The 25,056-nt window shown below is 33.2% G+C and overlaps 2 protein-coding genes across 2 annotated transcripts; both read left to right on the top strand.

Moving 5' to 3' along the window:
- Positions 1–1,841: 1,841 nt before the first annotated feature.
- Positions 1,842–7,286, top strand: LOC114272859 (hyoscyamine 6-dioxygenase). Its single transcript, XM_082887302.1, has 4 exons — positions 1,842–2,190; positions 3,165–3,424; positions 4,154–4,472; positions 6,830–7,286. The coding sequence occupies exons 1-4, from the start codon at positions 1,984–1,986 to the stop codon at positions 7,070–7,072; spliced, it is 1,029 nt and encodes a 342-aa protein (XP_082743428.1). The 5' UTR covers positions 1,842–1,983; the 3' UTR covers positions 7,073–7,286.
- A 6,513-nt stretch (positions 7,287–13,799) lies between these two features.
- LOC114272858 (hyoscyamine 6-dioxygenase-like) lies at positions 13,800–14,981 on the top strand. The gene is made up of 2 exons (XM_082915757.1): positions 13,800–14,006; positions 14,835–14,981. Exons 1-2 carry the CDS (start codon positions 13,800–13,802, stop codon positions 14,979–14,981), a joined length of 354 nt encoding a protein of 117 aa, XP_082771883.1.
- Positions 14,982–25,056: the final 10,075 nt, after the last annotated feature.

The following is a 25,056-nucleotide window of genomic DNA, read 5'->3' as shown; positions in this document are numbered from 1 at the left end:
GAGCAATGGCTCGTACCCACTGTACAATGCCATTGAATTCAGGTATAATCCAACATGAAAGTTGAGGTCCGACTTACTATCATATATTTGAAACCTTGGCATACTGAATCTCTTCAGAGCCTCAAATTTGTCTAGCTCCACCGAGAATGGTGTTCTCGGCTTTTCAGGGGAAGTTACCTCGACATCGTCATTCTGCTGCTTCCTCTTGAAGTAATCTCTCAAGTCTTCTTTGCTCCGTCCAGGAGCTCGGCTATCTTCTGACTTCAGTCTTTTCGGCATACTACTCTTAGCTTCATGGTGGGTCCTTTTTGGTTTTTCTCCATGAGTTGTGTCGAAGCAAAGTGCCTGCCCCTGAACATGCCGATGTTCTTTGGGGTCTGCCTCCTTGGCGCAATGCGTCCTCTGCGATTCTTCTCTCCTCGACTCTCCTTGTCCGATCTCCCTTGAAGGTCGGTGAGAGTGTTTTTTGCTCCTGGCGTGTTGGGGGATTTCTGGGATTGGTTTCTGTCCTCCCTTCTGTGTATTGGTTGCTGGAATCGGCGTGTCTTGCAGCGGGTATGGTGGCTGCATGATGTTGTTTTGCATCATGAAATTGACGACCGATTGCAGGTCTGCCAATTTGTTCGCCATCTCTTTTACCTCTTCATCCCTCCGCAGGCATCTATCCTTCCATACCTAGAGGTCATCCTCATTGTAGTACCCACTTCGATTTGGCTTCTTTGGTACGTCGCCATCCTGGCCGACGTCTTTCTTGCTGTGATTCGGGTCACGAGTTTCTATGTTGCAGTTGTCTCCTTCGACGTCAAGGTCAATAGGTCTGTCACTCCTAGCAGGAGTGTTGTCCTCAATCTTTTCCTTCTGTCCGTCACTGGCCATCTATTCTCCTTTCTTTCCCACAGATGGCGCCAAATGTGTGAATAATTTTTCGATCACACTGCCCAACTCAGTATTCAGTAGGAAAACACTGATAGAATAGATAACACCTAGCTGACCTGCAACAGAAAGAGAAGATTCCGGCGTGGTTCGTCCACCAGGGGGCACTCCGATGATCAAGTCAGTATATCTCTCAAAGATAATCAATAGTGCTAAACTCACTGTTCAGAATATAAATTGCGTAGCTTAGACCCATGGGGGTGCCTCTCTTTTATAATTAGCTCAATCCTTGTCCCACTAGAAGCCTAGCTTCAATGTACTCTTGCTCAGTGCTTATCCTGGACTTTCCAAAAGATAAAGATAAACTCCCTAAGAGTGTTATCCTTATCCATGCTAAGTCCTTCATCATTCTAGGACTCTTGTCCCTTATTCGCTTATCTCGGATTCCAATATCTTCGGAGATAACCTCGACCTTGCCGAGATAATCTCGGCGTCATGACCTGGACACGTGACACCTCGGCTGACACGTCGGCATCACCTTGGCCACGTGTTGGTACTCAGAAAATATATCCCCACAGTTACTTAATTGAATATCAAACTTGAATTCTGCAAAAAACATCATAAAGAATTTATTGTCTGCTCTGATACCATGTTGAGTTATCAACCATCAAACTTATATAAAAGCTTAAATTATTAGACAGATGAGCAACTTTATTACTTGTATTGTCAACAATACTGCATGACATAGCCATGGATAAGTAGTTAAAAAACACTTGCTGCCATGCGCTGGATGAACAACATTTCTTCAAATATTGTATTCTGATAGTGCTCTCCTGATGAATCCTGATGTCCAATAAGATTGAGAAATTATGGAATCTAATCTAAGTGATTCCTACCAATAAAAACTTGTTGGTATCTTGGAAAATGAATATGAATTATATTATTTGTCTCCCAAACAAAATGGTTACATCAGGAGTTTGTGCTTTTTGTGCGGTTAATTGTGTAGTTGTCCTATACAATACAATCATCTATAAATGCCACATCCATGTTAATCCCAACAGCATACCATTAAAGTCTTTGTATCCTCAAACTTGCTTTAGTTTTTTAACAATGGAGGTGTTTTTGTCAACCCGATCAGATGTTCAATCCTTGCCTGATTGCTATGTACTCCCACCAGATAAAAGACCCAAACAACATGATGCTCCCGTTGGCCAAGCCATTCCAGTCATTGATATTCAAAACATTGTCGATCCTGATGATCGCGCTGAGATTGTTCAGCAAATTGTAAAAGCATGCCAGGAATTCGGTTTGTTTCAGGTTCATACTTCCATTTTCTCATGACACCAAGTTATTGAATTCCACAACTAACTAAGCTACTTCTTTTCCATACCTAAGCTTTTAACAATGTATCGAGTTTAGGAGTAATGGAAATCATTTGTCCCGACTGATTCGTGATATGTGTCGGTTCATATCTCATTCACGACCTGGTTCACCATCGATTCCTCTGGTATATATAAAGTTTTTTTTCAACAAATGATATCTTAAAAAAAAAAATCATGACACTTGATTCTGAATATGTATTGTTTGATACTTTGAATACTGCTAAACCGCAATTTATACCAATACTCTTGATAATCTGGTTTTAAAAAATGTATACAATATATAATAAAACCATGTTTTTTTTGTTTTTTTTTTTTTCTATTATCAGGAAAGGAAAAAAAAAAAAACTCCATTAATGAAAACCAGCATACATATATAAAACCATGTTGATAACGATATGACACAATAACGTTAAAGTGACGTGTAATCCAAACCAGATTGAGATTGTCTCAATTGTATACATGGTTGTAATAAATGATCTCCGTTACATTATTCAACCGTTATGAAAAAATCACCTCAATAGGTAATGACTTTTTCTCAATTTAATATAATGAAAGGTTCATAGGAATATTTTAGGGTTAATTACACTTGGGGAAACTGCAATTAAGTGGAGGGACCAAAAAATAATTGCAAATCAGTGGTGAAGTTTATCAACCCTAATAATTGAAGTGATAAACTTTTCTAGGATTTTGCAATTATTTTTAGTTTTTGAACTGATTTGCAATTTCCCCATTACACTTTTCACCCATTTAGTTTGACTCAATTTCACTTAAGTCTCCTATAATTTGAATTTAAACAATTTAGTCCTTAGACACAATTTGATCATTCTGTCTAAATTTCTGTTAATTTTATCTATGTGTGCACTTCTAAATATTAATTATAATTATTGCATATTGTGGAAATGAACATAGGTGGTGAACCATGGAGTTCCAGGAAAGTTAATGGATGATGCGATGAGTGTGTTAATTGATTTTTTCACCAAGACACCTGCAGAATACAAAGCACAGTTCATCACAGATGCCAGGGATAAGAGTTGTGTTCTGTACACAAGCAATTTGATATATGATGATCACGAAGATGGTATTCGTTATTGGAGGGACTGTTTTATCCATCACTGTTATCCACTAGAGGATCACATCAAGAATTGGCCTGAAGACCCACCCAAATATCAGTAAACTATTCTCTAATATCATCTCTTTTCTTCATTTGGCCATTTCTAAAGTATCCCTTTTTTTTCTTTTCTTTTTTTATTATTTTGGTCTCCACTTCATTCTCACCGCATTAAAAAAAGTTTTAAAAAAAAAAAAACCCAAAAATATTTCACTAGTTTGGCATTATTTTGGTCTGTTCTAGACTTTTTCAATTTTTGTATTTTTCATTTTTTTATTTTTGATAATTGAGTATTTGGGTCAGTTTACGCGCACCTCAACTAAATTCAAGACCCTAAAATTAACGACCACATAACCTCCAGTGGCCTCAAGGCTTGGAATGTTTGGTCTTCGTTGATTTTAAACCTACAACTCCTTAGGTGGTAAGCCCTTTGATTGCTTTCTCTATCTACTAACCAAACCCCTTGGGGTTTTTTTTTTTTAATTTTATGGTTCGTCTCCTTAATTAGCAAATCCTAAAACTTTTTGAAAAGTTAAAAACAAAAAGTCTATTTGGATGAAAATAAGCCAACAAAAAAGCAAACCCCAAACACCCAATAAATGTGTTAAAGTGATCCCCCTCATTAACGTTGTCAATAATTATCGCTAGAATTATGGGTTTTTTTTTTAAACAAAAAAAGGCAAATTATGTCAGTAGTCACTTGCTTTGCCTTGTGTTGTTTTAGTCTCTCATTTTTAATTGATTCGATTCTAATCATACAATATAATTTTGGTTTGTGTATAATTTTCAGAGAAGTTATCGGGCCATATTCTGTTGAAGTGAGGAAGTTTCTGCTGACTATTTTGGATTTATTATGTGAAGGACTAGGATTAGAACCAGGGTATTTTGCAGGGGATCATAGCAAAACACAGCTATTGTCAGTGAATCACCACATTCCATGCCCAGACCCAAGTTTGACCTTGGGACATGCTGAACACTCTGACCCCAACCTCATCACCGCTCTTCATCAGTGTGATGTGCCTGGACTTCAAACCCGCAAGGATGGCCAATGGATCGGTGTCCAGCCCATTCCTCATGCATTTGTTATCATCCCTGGTGTTCAATTCAAGGTACCATTTCTGTTCCTTACTCTTAAATGTTCAGTTGAACTTGCAGGCATATGCTATTTACCATGGCTAAAACTATGAATTGTATTTTCTTTTATACCAAACTGAATTGTTTGGAGGGAGTGGTGATTCATCCTACTAATTTTTGGATCACTAATAGCTCTAATGAGCTTAAAAAAAAAAAAAAAAAAACAAACTCAAGCCAAAACATCACATCACTTTGGTGGGGATCACTGTGCCACATCATTAGTGATGCTCAAGAACTCCCAATTTAGTGCTCTAAAACATTATTCTTGTTTGGGGTGTCTTAAATGAGTTCATTTTTTGTCTTTTTTGACTAAAAAGTTGTGGAAAACAATATGGATGTTTGGGTTAACTTTTTGCCTTTTATGAAAAATGTGTATTAAAAAATTATATAAAGAAATGTGTAGGAGAAGATTAGAGAGGTGTGTTGTACAGCCGTACAATCTGCACAGCCGAATTGATGGTAAAAAATTATTGGTTACTTTTCAAGCATTGCACTGGACGGTTTTGTTCAGCCCGTGAGGGCCATCACGGGTCCCATTTTGATAATCTGAACCATTCAATGTGTAGAACTCGTCGAGTACTATATGCCTATAAAAAATGACGTTGATCGGATATCGATAGCTATCTGATCATATTTGTTTTTTTTCAATCGTTAATTATAACACCATCCATTTTTTTATACAAAACTGATTTGATCATGTAGTTATCGATATCCGATCAATGTGATTTTTTACAGTCATATAGTACTCGACGAGTTCTATACATTGACGGTTCAGATTATCAAAACGGAACCCGTGATGGCCCCCACAGGCTGAACAGCAGTGTGTGAAAATTGTACTCAAAGTGTGCAATTTTTCTTAACAAACGCTGCACAGCGCTGAACATACATGATTGTTGAGTTGTACTTTTGTGTAGAAAATTAATTTTTTAATATTTTTTTTTATGAATAGTGATAACTTTTTAACTTTTTGAGTAACTTTTTGACTTTTTATCTTTTTGGAGAAATGCCAAACTTGGCCTAGTTTCACTGGACCTTTTTCCGGTACTTAATATGATTCTAAAATTAATTTTTGTTTTGTAAATCTGTCATATAATCACACTTATCTTTGGTTTATACATGTATTTTGTATTAAAATGTGGGTTGTAGGTATGCTTAACTAACTAAATAATTTAAGGGCAAATTACATATACCCCTCGAGGTTTAGCAAAATTACAGATATCCCCTTAAGATTTGAGAAATTACAGATACTCTCTTGAAGGTATTATTTGCATAACAAATTAGGGGGCAAATTGTTATGAAAATATAAATCTCAAGGGGCAATTTGTTATGAAAATATAAACCTCAGGGGGGTATCTGTAATTTTCGAAACCTCAAGAGTATCTGTAATTTAGCTAAACCTCGAGAGAGGTCTATGTAATTTGCCCATAATTTAACTATTTTTTGTATTACTCCAAATTAAAAATAAATAATTTTTACGAATGTATCAGACCGTACGCATAATCTACTTTTTAAAAAGTTCATGTTGATGTACCCTTACTGTACAAAAACTAATATCAATGCATCATATAACGCAAATTTATTAGCAAGGATCCTCTAGAGTTTTTTTTCCCTAAAGTTTCCTAGAGTGGTGTATTGTATGGTTGAGATTTAATGACAAGTCACATCAATTTTTTAGCATTAAATCTCACACATACAACACACCACTTTATGAAACTTTAGGAAAAAAAAACTCTAGAAGATCCTTGGTGATACAACAGAATGACCAGACCAACTCAAGATACTTTGAGTTCTAAAGCAACAACTGAGGCTTTTAAAATGTTTTAATATTGTGGTACAATTTTTTATTTAAAATTTATTTATTTATTAGTTTTCTAGGATGTAAAATTACTAATCATTGTACGCAAGTCCTACTAACAAATTCTAATCAATTTATAGTATATTAACCCCACTTAAACTTTCTTTTTAACATTGTCATCTTAATTATGCTTTTATAAATTTTAATTTTGAAAATTTTCTTTGTGCAATAGTTACAATTATTGTAAATAATATTCCATAAACGATGCAAGAGTTCGGAATAGAATCTAATATTTTTTTAATTTATAATTTAGTGCACCAATTGGAATGTTTGCATCTATTTGTAAAATTTGTTTTAAACTTATAATTCTAATTCACCAATATCAGAACAACTATTGTTATTTTCTATATTATATTCGAACTTAAGATAATATATTTTTTTTAACTTTATCATAAACTAATGTAGTTGATGAGTAGTCTAGATTTTGTTTTGATATTCTTGACGTAAAGTGGACCCTTTGTTTGTATTGTATTGTAGCCGATCAGTAATGGTATGTTTTCAAGTCCAAGACACAGAGTGGTGGCAAATACAAAAAAACATCGCACCACACTTGGTTCTTTTCTTGTTCCGACTGATGACTCAATAACGGAACCCTCAAAAGCTTTGATTAACGAATCGAATCCTCAGCGCTACAAACCTTTCACCATGGGAGAATTTATTGCGGGTTGGAGAGGACGACTTGAAGAAGATGTTGGACTGCAACGTTTTGTGATCGCGTAATTTATAACTCCTATCCAATATATCTATGTATTAATGTGTGAGTGAAAAATAAATACATGCATGAATGCATGCATGCATGCTCTGGCACAATTAATGGGTGCAGCCAAACTTGGTTTGATATGTATTATATTCATGTAAAATAGGGTGTGGGAAAATATGTACTAGTACTTGTGATGGAGGGCGGTAATGTATGCTTTTTGTTGTTGTTGTTGTTGTTGTTTCAAAAATGTTGTGGCAATCAATGGCCTTTTTGGTTTGATTAAAGGGAATCAATGGACAACCTAGCTAAGCTTGCTAGCAAGGTCATGTATATTTTTGTTCAATATCTTACCAAGGGAATGAAGTTCTTGGTTTAATTTACAGCAATAAAACAAAATAGAAAAACAAAACAAAACAAAAACAAAAAAAGTTATTGGTCTTAATTTAAAATAAATAAGGCAAAATTCACTTTTACCTCTTGTGATTTAACCTAGAAGCACTTTATCTTGTCTTTTAATCATAATCAATTACCCCTCATGTGGTTTTGGCCATTGTTTATCTTACTTGCTTATCATTAATAATTTCATCTATATGGACAAAATGTGTCACATGCATGATGCACCTAACACAAGAGTGAACATGATGAAGGAAAAAAAATTTGAGTCCGAAGTAAAAATATGATGTTTAATAACAAATTTACCTTCATGCTCATCTTTTTCCCCAAAGCCTATAACCCTAGCTATCTTATTCTCAATATAATAAGTGTAGCATTGCCTTCTACACACTCCAACACCGAAAATTTCAAATGACCTTTTTTTTAATCAGCGAAAAAGAAAGAGCTTTATTGATGAAAATTCAATGAACAAAACAAGCATTGAAACAAAAACATCAATACAGCAACGGCTAGTGCAAAAAGTATCATAGCAAACACTCCAATCCCAACTAGGCTAGCACCGAATAGTGAGCAGAATCATATGCAAGCATGCAGCCAAGGGATAGGCGAGGAACCAATCCAAACTAAAAAACAACAACAAAAACAAGACAAGAAAACAGCCCACATCTAACCGCCACCTGCAATAGTTCAGCAAAGTCCAAGAAAACTTCTTACAAAGAAGTTCTGATTTGTGGCAGCTGAAAGACAAGATCATTCAGACGACCTTAATCACCTAGTACATATACTAGTGGGTGAGTGTCCACCCAATGGGTGTGCTGTTAAATCTCTAAAATATAAATTTTGATTTTGATTTTGATTTTGATTTTGATTTAAAAATATATATGTTGTATGATGTTCAATTAGTAAAAATGTTGTTTCTCGAATTAGAAGTCAATAGGTTAAAGCCCCATTCAGCTCGCTATATAATTTTTCCTTTTCAATAGGGTAGAAGGGTATTTTTGAAAAACAAAATATCATATTGTGTCATCACCATCTCAAGCCTTCACTTTATAATAATAGAAGAGATATATATATATATATATATTGGGCTTATAGTTAGGAATTCAAGTATATATCTATAGAAATTGTGTGTAACTAAGAATTTATATCAGGTTAAATAAATAGAAGTTTTAGAAATAATAGGTGATTTAATTAATTTTTATGTGTTTAAGTTATAATCAAGGAGCTCTGTTTTGTTGATAGATTGGTGCTGCTGCTGGGTTTTCTGGAGCTGCTGGTTTTTTGTCGAAAGATTGGTGCTGCTGTGGTTTTTTGAGTGCTAGTAGTTAAAGAATTTAATGACGTTGGGGACCTACCTGACTTGATTAAAGTAAGGGTGGCTATTTGGCTGGTTCCATCAGCAGGGTTGCAGTGTTGGTTTTTTTTAATGTTGGTTTTTATGATGCTGAGCTGCTGTTCTGTTAATGCTGTTGCTGCTGCTTGCTGGGTGAATCCACAGTTGCATGGGGTGATTTTGTCATTGGCTGCTGGGGCTGTCATTGTAGTTTTCTGGTTTTTTTTTTTTTTTGGCTTGGTTGGTTGCTCACCAACTTGGAGCTTGGAGTGTGTGCTAGCAAATGATTTGGTATGCATCTTGGTGCCAACTTGATTGGGATCTTGATGTATCTTTGTGATGCTTTTTGCACCCTCTTCTTTATTGATGTTTTGTTTCATACTTTGTATGTTCTCCATCAATAAAGTTCTGTTTTTGCTGATCAAAAAAAAAAAAAGTTAAAATTAAGTATTTACGGGGGTAAAATGCTCCATCCTTGAACCACAAAGGACGAAAATGAATTTTGCCCTATTTGAAATTGAAAAGATGATTGAGAATTTGTTTTGAGAATGAAATGGATGGATAATGGAATGTCATGTACGGTAATAAAATTGAGAAATGTGATGTGAAAAGGGAAAGAAAAAAAAAAAACTCGTGGTATTGCGATTAATAATGGACGTTTTTCTATGAAGAGGGTGAATCCGAGGTAGTGTATAGTTTGTGATATTGTTTAAGTTGGCTTGAAATCCTTGGTGAAAGATCAAAAACCTTTGCAGAATAGGTATCAATTTCCTTTCGGCTAGAAATCAATAAGGTGAGGTGATTAGGTAGTTCTTGAAATGGACTATTGACGAATACACGACATAAGGATTCTGCATGATTCATTAAGAGCAGAGACGGAACTGTGTGTAGACTTATAGGGGCCCTAGCCCCCACGCTTTAATGCTCAAGTTTTTAACTTTTCTCTTTAATAGTTCTTTATTATACAATAATAACAATATCTATATAATATATTGGAGAATGCTACATGTACACCCATATCATAAAAAATATATGAATTTTTGTGATGAAAGTTAAAAATAGTTATAGTGTTATTTTGTGATAAATTTATTTATAATTAATTTATGGTGTGCACCTCTAAAGTAAATATGAAAATTATGAGTCATTGTAATAATGTTATGAATTGTGTAAATGTTATGAATTATTTGTGATGCAAAATGTTACGAACTATTTTGGTAAAAAAAAATTATGGTTATATTATGTATGTTGTGATAACGTGTATATGCACACCATAACAACTCTCTAATATATTATGTTCTAAAATATTTTATAGAGTGGAATACTTAAGTGTAATAGTGACACAATTTTTATGTGGTGTCTCGGCCAATAAAAAATTATAAATGAAAAATTAGATTGACAAGCATTGTCTTACACTAACTCAGTTATTATTTCTCGCTATAACAATGTAAAAATTCTCAAGGATAAATGATACTACCACATATTATTACTGTAATATAAAATATTTAACAAAAATAAGAGTTTATCTACTTCCAATTAATAGCATGAAAAATAACAAGGGTTAATTGCATGAACATCCATTACTTTTAAATTTAACCTCACTTGTCTTACTGTTAAAATCTGTCTTTATATTTTTTTTTGGCCCCCCGAAAATTGAATCTTAGGTCCGTCCCTGATTAAGAGATTGTTTGTGGAATGAAATAAAAACTTTAGTTTTGATTGATAAATTTTAAGTTGTGAAAGTTTATTTTAAAATGAAAATTGTATTTTTTCATTACACCTTGAAAGTTGATATGGTTATTATAAAATACAAACAAGTTTTTGGAATTTGATAACACATCTATTATATTGCTTCTTGATCATGTGCATAATTGATTCATACTACTTGAGTTTAAGATTTTCCTACTGGACATTTGGTTCATTCTATCATGTTTATCATTTTTCAGGTATTATTGTGGACCATGACCCTAAGCGACATAGAAGTGGATGTAAGCAATTTGCTCCTTTGTTCGGCTTTTTGGGCTTTTGGTGTTCTGGTTGTATGCCTTACCTGTGAAGGGCTAGACTCTATTTAATTTATTGTGACCCATGGAGACATTTAAATGTTTTAATTTGTAATTGCAACATCACTTGTTATATATATGAAATCATGTAATTGTTGGATAAAAAAATTGTATGTGATAGATAAAATATCCTAGAATGAGTGTTGCATATTCAGAGGGTGTGGTTTCCATTATGTAAATATTCGATGTCCATAAATTTCTTTCAATTCATCCATTTCTCTTTATCTATTGCTATATTTTGTGTCTTTATTCTCATGGCTCGAATCTTATAAATTTGGAGCGTGACACCTATACAAATTGTGCATAAATATAATGTCATTAACTTATATAAAAGAATCAAAATTATTGAGATTGAAGAGTCACACGGTCCCCTACCCTCTCTATCAATCTTCTATTATTAAGCTATGTAGTCCACATTAATTCTACATCTCAAAATAAATAAGTTTTGAAAGGAAAAAAAAAAAAAACCTTTGAGTCTCAAGGTCCCCTACCCTCTCTTTCAATCTTCTATTATACTAACATATGTAATCTGCAATAATTCTACATCTCAAAATAAATAAATAAGAAAAATTTCCTTGAGATACCTTTGATTTGGATTGGCCCAAATCCCATTTATGTTTTATTTGTTTAACTCTTAATGCTGATGGTTACTTCAATTAATTCTTAATTACACATGCCTTAGTGGTTCAGCTAGTTTCTCACCAACTGTGCTAGCCGATGATTAGACTAGTATTTTGGTGTCAATTTAGTTGGGATAGATTTGCTTTGTTATGATGTCTTTGTACTCGCCTTTCGTTATTGATGTAGCCTTTGTATTTATATATTGCGGTCATCAATAAAAACCTTTTCTTTTGTTGATAAAAAAATTAAAAATAAAAAGTCGATTACACATGCATCTAGACAACCAAGATTTTATTCTAGAAGGGGTTAAATATTATGTATGTAAATTTATTAGATAAAAAATATTCAATTTAAATAAATAGATTATTATAACATTATTCTTATAATAATATATTACAAAACCAATTTGCACATAAAAATAACAAAAAATAATAATATCAGTAACCACAAATTAATAAATTAAGATCAGATTTAACATTAAATTTATAAAATTAAAAAAAAAATTAAAGAAAAAAATGCCATGGAAGTGTGAGGTGAAGGGGGCGACTACTGGCTCGGTTAAAAGTCCCATTTCTTTTATTTATTTATTTTTTTGTTTAATTTCATTTGGTTCCAATTTAGTTTCAATACAGAATGGTCATGTATTTGTCCCTATCAAAAAAGATCATATCATGGCTGGATTTTAATAATTGTAAGAGATGTTAAAATCCTAAATTCAAACTGCAAATGAAAGGGAGGTACATTTACAATAAATAGGTCTTAAGCTTTCTTTTTATTATAAATTTTATAGATATAAACTAACAAAGTATGTACAAAATAAGTGAAGCATACAACAATAAAAACCAAGGCAATTGCATCAAAGTTAGATTGCAAGAACAAGTAATTGTAATGAGGAGATAAAACGGGTTAGTATAATTGACGTTTAATGTGAAGTGTCGCCTTAAGTTTTAGCAGCATTTGTAGCTATGGCATCATTTTTATTTTATTTTTTAACACCTCAAAATGTCAAATGTAGTGTATATCTCCAATACAGTCTTGACAATTAGACTGATATATCAAATGGTAAGATAAAACTATGCCTAGGTTGTCTCTCCAATTCACAATCTACTTTTTTTAGTTTTTAATCAACAAAAAAGAAATCCCGTTATTAATGTAAGAAAAAAAAACATTAATACAGCGAAAGGGAGGCGAGTAGTTGCATCATACTCACCTCGACTCATCCCAAATAAGTTGGCAGGAGACACCAAATCATGTACAAAAGAAAACAACAAAAGAAAACAGAGGAAGCACAATTGACAAAGGATTTTCCACCAGAAACTCAACAAGAACTCAGTCTGGTCCATTTGTGATTTGCTGCAGGTGATTAATGAACTCGTTGATGGAGAAATCCTTGTGCTTGGAACTTGTCTTTACCCAACTGACCACTCTTAGCTTGACAAGTCCATGAATGGAGTCCCAACTAGGATGGATTTTCTCAAACAACAGCAAATCTCTTGCCCTCCAAATGGTCCAAAAAATTGTAGAAGGGATTGTCTCCCAGATGTCTCTGAATTTCATTCTAACATACATAAGTCCCTTGCCACCAATGAAATAGGTTCTGAATAGAGCTTGGAGTCGCCCATACAGTCCCCCATCAATCGATGGCTGCAGCCCAATTTTTCCAAACCTTGGAACAGTGGAGAAGAACATGATCCACGGATTTGAGAGCAGATCCACAGACACCATCTGACCATAATCAATCAGTTTCGAATAACTTATCGTCGGCCACTAACTAACATCTATTAATAAGTCCCATGAGTAAGAAATACACAATGCAATTAATAAACAAAGACTCAACCAATCCACCACAATATCCCATCACCTCATTCCAAGGTCTCCATTACAATTTATCAACTGAAAAATATCATTTCTAACTTATTTAGTTCAGCTTGTGAATTTATAGTACTTCCAAAGTGAAATATAACCACACACACACACACACAAATAAAAAAGCAATCCTATATACTCCTTAGAACCCTGTTCAATCTTCTTCAGCAGAAAATGAACAACAATTCTTCAACTACTGTATTTTGTTTACTCTCCAGATGAATTTGTGGAATCTAATCCAAGTGATTCTCACAAATAAAAACTTGTCAATATCTTGGAAAATGAATAGGGATTATTTTATTTGTCTCCCAAAATAGTTACATCTGAAGTTTGTACTTTGTGGTTGGTTGATTGTGCAGTTATACTGTACAAGGCAATCATCTATAAATGTAAACCATGTCCATATTAATCCCAGCATCATCATAATAATTAAAGTCTCTATATCATCAAACTTTGTTGTTTAGTTTTTAAACAATGGAGGTGCTTTTGTCAAACAGGCTAATTGTTCAATCCTTGCCTGATAGCTATGTACTCCCACCAGATAGAAGACCTGGGATGGTTAATGTTCCTATTGGCAAAGACATTCCAGTCATTGATTATCAAACCATTGCCGATCCTGATGATCGCATTGAGATTGTTCAGCAAATCTTAAAAGCATGCCAGGAATTCGGATTGTTTCAGGTTCATACTTACATTTTCTTATGTCACCTAGTTATTTATATTTTTGTTTTTAGATTATGCTTGTTTTGCAGTAAAATATTTCTTAGCAAATTACATCAGTAGTCCATGCATTTTGCCCCTTGTGTCATTTTTTTTTTCCTTATAATTTCAATTACCTCGATTTTTATCCTAAATTTTATATTTTGTGTTAATTTCATCTAATTGATAATATCGATTAGAGTTTTTAAAGGAAATCGGTCATGAATTAGTTGAGTTTAACATATTGAGTTTAATAAATTTATAATTTTGCCTATAAAAACTTAACACATGTCGGTTATATGCTTAAAAAAAAATAAAAAATAAATAAAAAATAAATAAATAAATAAAAAAAAAACTAACAATTATAATGAATCGGACCAAATTGAGACAAAATCATTAATTCATAGTCAAAATCGAGCCAATTGAAATTACATAGACCAAAATGATACAAGAGCCAAAATATGGGGACTACCGGTGTAATTTGCCTAATATTTTTCATGTAAAATGATTTTACTCAAAAATATATTTTAATTTTGTTCACTATAGGGTTTTTTTACACGAAAGTCCCCTAAACTATTAAGAAGTATCAGTTTGACCCTCTAAATATAAAAACGTACAAATAGACACTTTGTCCCCTTTAAACTATAAAGTGTACAATTTGGACCTCCTAACGATGCTCACGAAACAAAGAAAACTATAAAGTAAACTAAAGGACCTCCTAATTTGGACCTCCTAACTATAAAGTAAACTAAACAATGTGATTAAATCAATAGTATTAATTGTTATTGGACATGGTGGAATGGAAAATAGGTGATCAACCATGGAGTCTCAAGAACGTTAATGGATGAGGCAATGAATGTGTTGAATGAGTTTTTCTGCACAACACCAGCTGAGTACAAAGCGCAGTTTGTGAAGGATGTTCGCGATAAAAGCTGTGTTTTGTTCACAAGCGATTAGAAAAATATTGATAACGAAGATGGAGTTCATTATTGGAGCGATTGTTTTATCCATCACTGTAACCCATTGGAGGAACACATCAAGAATTGGCCTGAAAACCCAACCAGATATCAATAAACTAATGTTGACTTTTTTGGCTTTCGGGGGTTAATAGTGTAAATTTAGGTGTGTCAGCAAAGATCAATTAGTCCTTACAAAATTTATAATTGCCAACCAATTATCAAGCAATTGTGTTGAAGTTCTTTCAGTCTCAATGAAGAGGATTTTACTGGTAGCTTGTTAGGAGAAAATTATGAATAGTAACAGGTAAATATAACTCAGAAATCGAATTTCATTAAGAAAATGAAAACTTACAATGAAGTTACAATGACCCAGCCTCGACGAGGTTCACAGCAACAAACTACTGAAAAACTACTCCTAGGAATTGAAGTGCTGAAAATGTAAAGAACTGGAAATATAAAACTGTAAAGAAAATATGAAGCAATAAACTGGTTTTTGGATCTGAGTATGGGTCCCTCATTTTGGGGCCTTCCTTGCTATTTATACTTCCCAGTGGGAACCGTCGACGCAGGCTCCCAATCGTCGAAGCATCCTCTCATGATTGCTGAACATGCTCTCTTACAGTTAGTCCCACTACGGCACTCTTGCAATTCGGCTTCCCTCCTGATTTTGAATTTAAATTTATAAGTAACCGTTAGGCCACATCATCTTATGTCTCTCGACTATTCCAGTGCTACACAGATCCATTATTACCAATACGAACTACCACGTGTCCGACTTTGATTGGCAACTTATATTAACTCCCCGAATTGCCCTTCTCGTGTCACGTGTTAAGTTGTAATTGGCTTATACAAAATATATAGCCAACATTATCCTCCGCACTATTATACCCAATACTTTGTGATATTAGCGGACCAGTGCACTTTGCCCACATTTTAGGACATACATGGACTGGGCAGAAGTATAACCGTCTTCTTAGAAACGAAGCACTGACCTTCATTAAATCATTTCCCACGCTTTAAATACTCCCTTCATATTCTGCGAATACGAAGAGATTGTTACATCTCTAATGGCCAAACCAACCTTTTCTTACATTGATCGAGCATACGAGGGGGCATTTGACAATGATGATTACCCTCGAAAGAATCTTTATGCATTTATTGGCCACATTTATCCGCCCCCATTCATGCAAGTTATGAAAGCTTTTTGCAACTTATCAACCTTTGGACCAAGAATCTACTAATTACAATTTTCTGGACCAAGAACTTGCAATAATGGATATTGGAAGTTCCTTCTCTGCCCCAAAACTTTCTGCATGGGATGAAGCTGCTTCACCATCTTCTAAAAGTATTGGTTGGGACGCTTGGCCCACACCCACTTAACCTCAAACAAGAGAACGAATACACCATCAATTTCCTAAGTTTGATGATCCCACTGTAATTCACCCCTCCATGCGCAGTTCTGTAGTATATCCATACATTCCCTTCGACCGTCTTCGCAGCCTTGAAGACAACCTACTTTCGGCATGGTATACTTCTACCTTGCCATCCAGAATAGTGCGAAGGACTCCACACCCTACTGAAGCCTTGGGAATCAGTCATGTACTCTTAGGCAAAAAAGTAAAACTTTGCTCTTCTGATTGGCTAGAATGCGTGAACAAGCTTGAATTTCCACCTTCATTTGGAGGGAACCCAACTGCTTCACCCTTGCCCCCCCAATCCTAACTGGATTGAGGAACTGAAACTCACCCTTTTCGAGAGCTAGCATTTCGCTCCCTACTAGGCTCCAGTTCCTCCTACTCCTTACCAACAGTACAGAGCTCAGACTCTGCTTGCCACTTTCTCTCTTTTATCCTTCGAAGTCCTTCGAGATGACATCCCTCACAATAACTTATTATGGTCTTGTGATATTGTTTCTCGAAGCCACATCCTCAATCATGTGGCCCAGGCTGAACTTCATACTTTCTTAGATCAACTTCCTCTTTTACTCAACTAGTACACAAATGCTTCTATTACCAGTAAGTTGTTAAGGAATACTTCTGCTGCTCGCATTCAAATTCAGTATGAAGTAGAGAATCTTCTCGAAGAATATGAAGACTTTAAAAACCAAGATCCAGAGTATAAGGAAGATGCCACTATGGGTGATGCACCTGAAGAAGGAGAAATAAACGAGATGGAGAAGGCACTTAAACAAACAGAATTTGAAATGAAGGCCCAGTAACTCTTTTTCCAACTAAGGGCTCACCAATTAGATAAACTAAATTTAGATAAGACAGAAGATAGGTTGGAAAAAGAATATGTATTTATTGAATTTTGCTGGACAAAAGTTCCATGATCTTGTGACTTTGTCCATTCTTTATTTTTACGAAATTGAGAACATAGCCAAGTAGTTTTCCAAATGTAAATATTACTTATCAGTAAAACTAGGCTTCTCAAATTTCATTTGTTATGGTCTGGTGTTATGTTCCAATTGTATGGTTAATATAATCTGTGTGAATAATAGCTTTGAACTCACCAATCTTGCTTCGAAACCAAGTTTAAGTGCTTCAAAGTATGGAATTTTTTTCTTAGAAATTACACTGCTTACTCTTGAAGACCTCTCTTAGATAGAACATTCAAGGATGAACTTTCATGTAAAGGTAAGTCTTTTGGGTTTCTTCACTACTTGACCAAGAACTGGTTTTGTAGTGCTTACTTATTTCAGAACCGAAAACTTTACACAAGATAAGCATTCCAAAGACTCCTTCGAAGGATATTACCTTATAAAGATGTCCTAAGAGTATACTTATAAAACCTTTGAAGAGAACAAGCTTTAACTAATGTCTTTTAAGGCATAAGCTTCAAAGATCTTGGGAGGAAACTGGCTTCGAAGCCAGCTACAGGTTTTCGAAGCCAAGCTGAGCATTTAAAATATACTTCCCTCCCAAAACTTACTCTTGAAAGATGTTAATCATATTATTTAATTTTGATGATGTCTAAAATATTATTTGTAACAATTTGGATTTTTTTAATATACATATTATTTGACACAAAATATTATCTTTTTAAAATATATATATTTGTTGAATATTATTTAAATAAAAATATATTTGAAAACTTTACTATTCTCTTTTTGAAAATTTAAGCTAATCACTATTCACTTTTTGACAAAATTAAAATTGATTAATTATATTATTTTGGCAAAAATGATTGATTGGTTGTATTATCTTGACAAATATGATATTAATAAGTTGCGTTCTTTTGATAAAAGTGATATATCCAAATGTGTAATGGTAGGATATATTTAGTTTAAAATCTCTACAACATATACAATATTTTAAAGAGGACATATATTTTCAGATCCATCATAAATATTGTTAAAGAAATTTTTTTGTATGCAAATATTTGATTAGAACATTATATATATAATGCATATAATATAAATAGAATACATCACGTGCGCTATTAAACTTTTTACACTACATTAATTATATCAGATCACACTATACTATATTGATTATATCATATTATAATCAAACAAGAAGAAAAAGATGGAGTTATATATATATATATATATATTATAAACAAGATGGAGAAAATCATTTGTTTGTTTGAAAGTTGTGAACTTTATATTAAATTGTCTACAAAAACGGTGGCTCCATGTTTGAAAAAACAAAAAAAGAAAAGAAAAAATTAGTCTTACTTTTATCTTTTTAATTATTAACATTTGCTGACTATTTAAAATCAAGGAGCGTGCTTAAAAAGAATTAACATTTGCTGACTATTTAAAATCAAGAGCGTGCTTATGTAAGCCATGACATCAGGAGCGTGCTTATGTAAGCCATGACGTCAACAAGGAGTGTCACGCCCCAAAATTTGGACAATTAAATATTACATTAGGACTAAACCCCAATCAATATTCCATCATCCAAACCCTAGGGGTGAAACAAAAAAAAAAAACTAAACGCCAATCAAACCATCCACCATAATCTCATAACTAACCAATACCTCAACATTAAGGTAGCAACAACTAGTCAAAACAATTTAAATAAAGTACGGTTACAAACCATACCAAATTATTTTAATATTAAAGTCATAAAAACATAATAAATACATAAACTAATATCAATCCTAAGCCCAAGAAAATAAAAGAAGTCCAAACGACATGTCCTACGATCATATTTATTTCTTGTCACCACCATAGCCTTAACTAATCCTGCGAAGGAAGCTCAGCTGCGCTTAAACAGAACGCACCCGAGTTGCCAAGAGACAAAACGGGTCAGTATACAGGTATACTGGTATGAGTAGAAGATTTAACACCCACGTGTCCACCAGACACAAACAGAAATACATTTAATTCTTATTACGTGACAAGACAAGTAATTCCAACCGCACTGAGACGAATGGGCAGTTTCCCGAGATACGGTGACATTTAGTTTCTTGTCCGTACACAACGAAATATAAATTGATTATAAAATAAACAAAATAGAAATAAAAATATGGTGGGTCAGCCCTGCATAAAAAAAAAAAAATTAGTAAGACCCACCATCCTGCAAAAAAATAAAGTTAGTATAATTTAATAATAAGTAAATTACTGAAGAAGTATAAAAATGTACCGTTTTATGTTTAAATAATTCGAATTGACCAAAACTCAAAGAACGAAAGTTGTACTGAATCAAATTTCCTAAAAGACAACGCAAACGAATTTAACAGAAACTAAATAGGTTGAGAGAAAAACTTGATAGAAAAACCCAGACAGAATTCAATCGAAAAATTTGAAGCAAAAAAACAAACAAAAACTACTCTAAGATGATATTTTTCAAAAAAGTTCAAAACACGAAAAGTGTGCAGAATAATGTTTTACTTCATTTTATGCAAAACCAATAAAAATGAGCTCGTTTCGTGGGTTAAAACAGCCTCTAAAATCTGCATTGTCAAAATGAATCAAAACTATAATAACCAAGATCATCCGATTAAAAGTTCTAATCAATAAAAAGTTAAAACACAAAAGTTGTCTAGAATCACGTATACATGCCTCTGCTCAAATTTCTTAATTTATCGAGGTCGTTCACTATTTTTCAACCTGTACAAATCAATACAATACAAACTATAATAATCATCTCATAATTAAATTCTTTGTACCTTAACTCCACCACTTTGGCCCTCCACTTCCGGCCTACACATATATCCCATGTGCCTCCCGTATACCTAACACCGCTCCGAAACCAAACTTGCACGGGGATATCGTTCCGAGTTTGACTCACACTTCCCGGATGGTTAGCATATACGTGCGCGCGTAAATCAAAGCACCCGTCTACTCATGAGAACGAGGCAACAATATACATATACACAACATCTCACTCATGAGAATAAAAATAACAATGCCAAGCTTAAGACATTCAAATAAATCTCATAATTCTCACCTTTTTTTTTTATACACTCTTTCTCAAAAACACTCAAATAAAACAACAATCCATGGAGTCATGGTGGAGTATAAGGAATTTATCTATGGGTTCCTAATTTATTTTAATTTCATATATCCATGAGTGTGATTACAACCACACACACTCGGCGGCTGCTGTGTTGAAAATTCTCCACATAACAACAACCTAAGTTTAAATAACGTAATTTCCTATTCTAATCTATGACTATTATATAATACAACATAATTACAATATATATCAATACAAATAAAAGATTAAATGTATATATATATATATAACACCTCTTTTTTTTATATAACAATTATAAATATATAAATATTTGAATTAATTATATATAATTAAATAACACATTAAATTAATTAATCACCATATTAAATTTATTAAATATCACATTAAATTCTAATATGACCACACAATTAATAAAGCCAAAAATAAAATAAGATAATAATAATCATAATAATAATAAATAATGACCTACAAAAATTAGGGCCGCTACAAGGAGCGTCCAACGGGTATATTTTTGTGTATAAATAGAAGTATTGTGTGTGGAGAAAAATCAAGAACTTGAAGAGAAAATTTTCTTAAGCTCCAAAATTCTGAGTACATTGTATTCTGCTCTTTCACTTTCAGATCTAAGTTTAGCCTTTGTTCTTACACTTTCATATCTACTCTTTGTGAGAGAATTATTGTAAAAGAGGGTTTAAGTACCACTTATTCTTATTCCTTATTTTTGTGAGAGATTTTGTAAGGGCAAGGCATTTATTGTTGAGTAAGGCTCAATAGATAAGAGTAAGTATCTGTCAAATCCACAAGCTTGGTGGTGTATTTATTCAATTGATAGTAAAGAAATTCTCAAGGAGGTTCCTTGGGGAGTAGACGTAAGTCTGGCATACCGAACCACTATAAATCGCAATGTTTGATTTTCTCTCCCTATCTCTCTTACTTTTATATTGATAATTATTATTCTGTTTTTGTTTATTTATTAAAATTCTGAATATTGTGTTAATTTTAATATTGTGAAATTTTTAATAACCCAATTCACCCCCTCTCTTGGGTTGCCTATCTGGGATAACAATTGGTGTTAGAGCCTAAATTCTAGTTTGTGTGACTTAACCGTCTTAGAGTAGATCATGGAAACCCCTAGCTATTCTTTACCCGAGGGACAAGCATCCAATAGGCCACCACTATTTAGCGGCACAAATTTTAACTATTGGAAAACTAGGATGACCATACATGTTCAATCTAATGATTATGAATGTTGGAAAATTATTTGCAATGGTCCAAAAATTCCTACCAAAACCGTAGATAGACTTAGGGTACCAAAACCTGAAGATGAGTGGGATGAATCAGATACTAGAATGGTCCAAATTAATGTTAAAGTTACAAACATGTTGTACTGCGCCTTAGATGCCAACGAGTTCACCAGAATTTTCACATGTAAAACCACAAAAGAAATTTGGGACAAGCTTATAGTGACTCGTGAGGGAATCGAACAAGTTAAAGAATCTAGAGTCAGTTTGCTAGTTCATAATTATAAACTCTTTAAAATGAAGCCTGATAAGACTATTCCTCAAATGTTTACTCGCTTTACTAATGTTATTAATGGTTTAACTTCTCTTGAAAAAATATATACTAATGCTAAAATTGTAAGAAAAGTACTTAGGTCATTGCCAAAAAGTAGGGAGACAAAAGTCATTGCCATCACCGAAGCCAAGGATTTATCAAAGCTAAGTCTAGATGAGTTAATGGGATCTCTCTTAACTCATGAGCTCATAATGCAAGAAGGAAAGGAAGTGGAGGAAAACAACAAGAAGAAATGAATAGCCTTCAAATCCACCATGAAACATCAAGAGGATAAGGAAGATGATTCAGATGAGGATGAGGAAATGGCATTCATCACTAGAAAGTTCCAAAGGTTTGTGAGAAAGAAACAAGGCGTACGAAATTTTTTAGAAAAGACTTCAACAACAGGGATTTTCAAAGAGGAGAAAATCACAAAAAATCTGAAGTAACCTGCTACGAATGCAACAAACCTGGACATTACAAATCAGAATGTCCAGAACTTAAGAAAAAATTCAAGAAGGACAAGAAGAAAGCTATGATTGCAGCATGGGGAGAAGATAGTGATGAAAGCGACACAGAAACCGAAGTTTGCAAAAATGAGGTTGCTAACCTATGCTTAATGGCACTTGGAAACAAAAATGAGATAAATGACGAATCCTTTACACTTGATGAATTACAATTAGCTTTTGATGAATTACATGCTGAATTTAAGAAACTTAGTTTGAAAAGTAATTGTCAAAAGAAAGTAATTTCAAGTTTATCAAAAGAAAATGAATCATTGACTTCCAAGATAAATGTTTTAGAAAATGAAGCCATAAAAATGAAAAAGGAAAATGAGATCTTAACTCGAAAAGAGTCTTAAATTTCTGAAAAACATTTAGTTGTATTGCAAAAAGAAAATGAGTCTTTAAAAAATGAGCAAATTATTTTGAAAGAAACTATTGAAGACTTGAAAAATACTCTTCCAAAATTCACTCAAGGCAAAGAAACTTTAGCTAAAATTCTTAAAAATCAAAATCATACTTTTGGTAGAGCCAGAATTGGATATAAACCTTTTTCAAAAGTAAAAACTGTCAAAAATGGCTTTGTGTATACATCTTCTATTCACTCTCATCTCACATGTTATTTTTGTGGTACAAAAGATCATATTTCACCTTCATGTCCTATTAAAAGAAATCCTTTTGCTAAAATAAAAAAGATATGGGTCCCTGAGGACAGTTCAAGAGTATCAAATTCTAATTTTTATGGACCCAAGAAAAAATGAGTACCAATAGAAAAATCAAATTTTTGTAGGTATGTTTCAAGACAAAATCCAGTAACGATAGATGGTATCTCGACAGTGCATGTTCGAGGCACATGACTGGAAATAAAGCTATGTTCGCCACATTTCAACCAAAGGATGGCGGATATGTGACTTTTGGCAACAATAGCAAGGGTAAAATCATTGGTGTAGGAAGTATTGGTAAAAGTCCCTCTCCTATTATTGAAAATGTTTTATTTGTTGAAGGTTTAAAACATAACTTGCTTAGCATTAGTCAATTATGTAATAAAGGTTATAGAGTTATTTTTGAGAAAACTCATTGCACTATTGAAAACACCCTAGAAAACAAAACGTTATTTGTAGGTTATAGACATGAGAATGTATATGTGTTTGATTTACATGATTTATCTTCGTATTTTAACATTAAATGTTTATCTGCTATAAATGATAATGGTTGGCTTTGGCATGGAAGATTAGGACATGCTCATTTTGATTTAATTTTCAAACTTTCAAAAAATAAGTTAGTCCTAGGTTTACCAAAAATTGTTTTTAAGAAAGATAAACTTTGTGATGCATGTCAATTTGGAAAACAAACTAGAATTTCTTTTAAATCCAAAAACATTGTTTCAACTACTAGACCGCTTCAACTCTTGCATATTGATCTATTCAGACCATCTAGAACATTAAGTTTAAGAGGAAAATCTTATGCCCTTGTTTGTGTTGATGATTATACTAGATATACATAGGTATTATTTTTAGCACACAAAAATGAAGCTTTTTATAATTTCTCAAAACTTTGTAAAAGAATTAAAAATGAGAAAAATCTTAATATTTGTAGTATTAGAAGTGACCATGGTAGAGAATTTGCAAAAAATAATTTTATTATGTTTTGTGATGACTTAGGAATAGATCATAATTTCTCAGCCCCTAGGACTCTTCAACAAAACGGTGTGGTTGAAAGAAAAAATAGAACTCTTGAAGAAATGGCCCGTACTATGCTTTGTGAAAATAATTTGCCTAAATATTTTTGGGCGGAAGCTGTTAACACTGCATGCTATGTTATAAACTATGCCATGACTAGACCTATTCTTAAGAAAACCCCTTATGAACTTTGGAAAGGTAGAAAACCTAATATTAGTCACTTGCATGCTTTTGGTTATAAATGCTTTGTATTAAATAACAATAAAGATAACTTAGAAAAATTTGATTCTAAATCGGATGAAGCTATATTTCTTGGTTATTCTATGTCCAGTAAAGCTTATAGAATATTCAATAAAAGAACTCTATTTGTTGAAGAATCTGTGCATGTTGTTTTTTATGAATCTAACGATATTATTTCCAAGAATCTTGTAAGTAATGATATTGTAGAAAATCAACCAAGCATAGAGAGCATTTACAAAAAGGAAAATGAAGAAAATCCATTACGCGAACATGAAGAAGAAATGAGAATGGAGAAACTTCAAGAAATATATGCTCTTCCAGAAAGTGACTCAAATCTACCAAAAGAATGGAAGTATGCTCATGGCCACCCCAAAGACCTCATCATAAGTGATGCGGCGGAATGTTTAAAAACTCGTTCCTCTATTAGAAATATTTGTGGTAACTTAGCGTTTTTTTCACAAATTGAACCAAAATCATTTTTAGAAACTGAAAATGATGAAAACTAGATTTTAGCAATGCAAGAAGAATTAAATCAATTTGAAAGAAATGAAGTTTGGTTTTTGACCCCTCGACCTAAGGATCATCACGTTATTGGTACAAAATGGATTTTTTGAAATAAAATGGACAAATCTGGAGTTGTTACTAGAAATAAAGCTAGACTAGTAGCT

Source organism: Camellia sinensis, chromosome 1, assembly GCF_055761805.1.
Source record: "Camellia sinensis isolate YWXY chromosome 1, ASM5576180v1, whole genome shotgun sequence".
Classification (NCBI taxonomy): domain Eukaryota; kingdom Viridiplantae; phylum Streptophyta; class Magnoliopsida; order Ericales; family Theaceae; genus Camellia; species Camellia sinensis.
Note: the sequence above shows the minus strand (reverse complement) of the source record. Positions and strands in the feature narration are given on the sequence as shown.

Bases quoted from the DNA above. Each gene is read 5' to 3' on its own strand.
- LOC114272858 (XM_082915757.1), top strand. From the start codon at position 13,800: ATGGAGGTGCTTTTGTCAAACAGGCTAATTGTTCAATCCTTGCCTGAT. The intron at 14,007-14,834 runs GTTCATACTTAC...AATGGAAAATAG, and splicing joins AGGAATTCGGATTGTTTCAG to GTGATCAACCATGGAGTCTC.
- LOC114272859 (XM_082887302.1), top strand. From the start codon at position 1,984: ATGGAGGTGTTTTTGTCAACCCGATCAGATGTTCAATCCTTGCCTGAT. The intron at 2,191-3,164 runs GTTCATACTTCC...AAATGAACATAG, and splicing joins AGGAATTCGGTTTGTTTCAG to GTGGTGAACCATGGAGTTCC. The intron at 4,473-6,829 runs GTACCATTTCTG...ATTGTATTGTAG, and splicing joins TCCCTGGTGTTCAATTCAAG to CCGATCAGTAATGGTATGTT.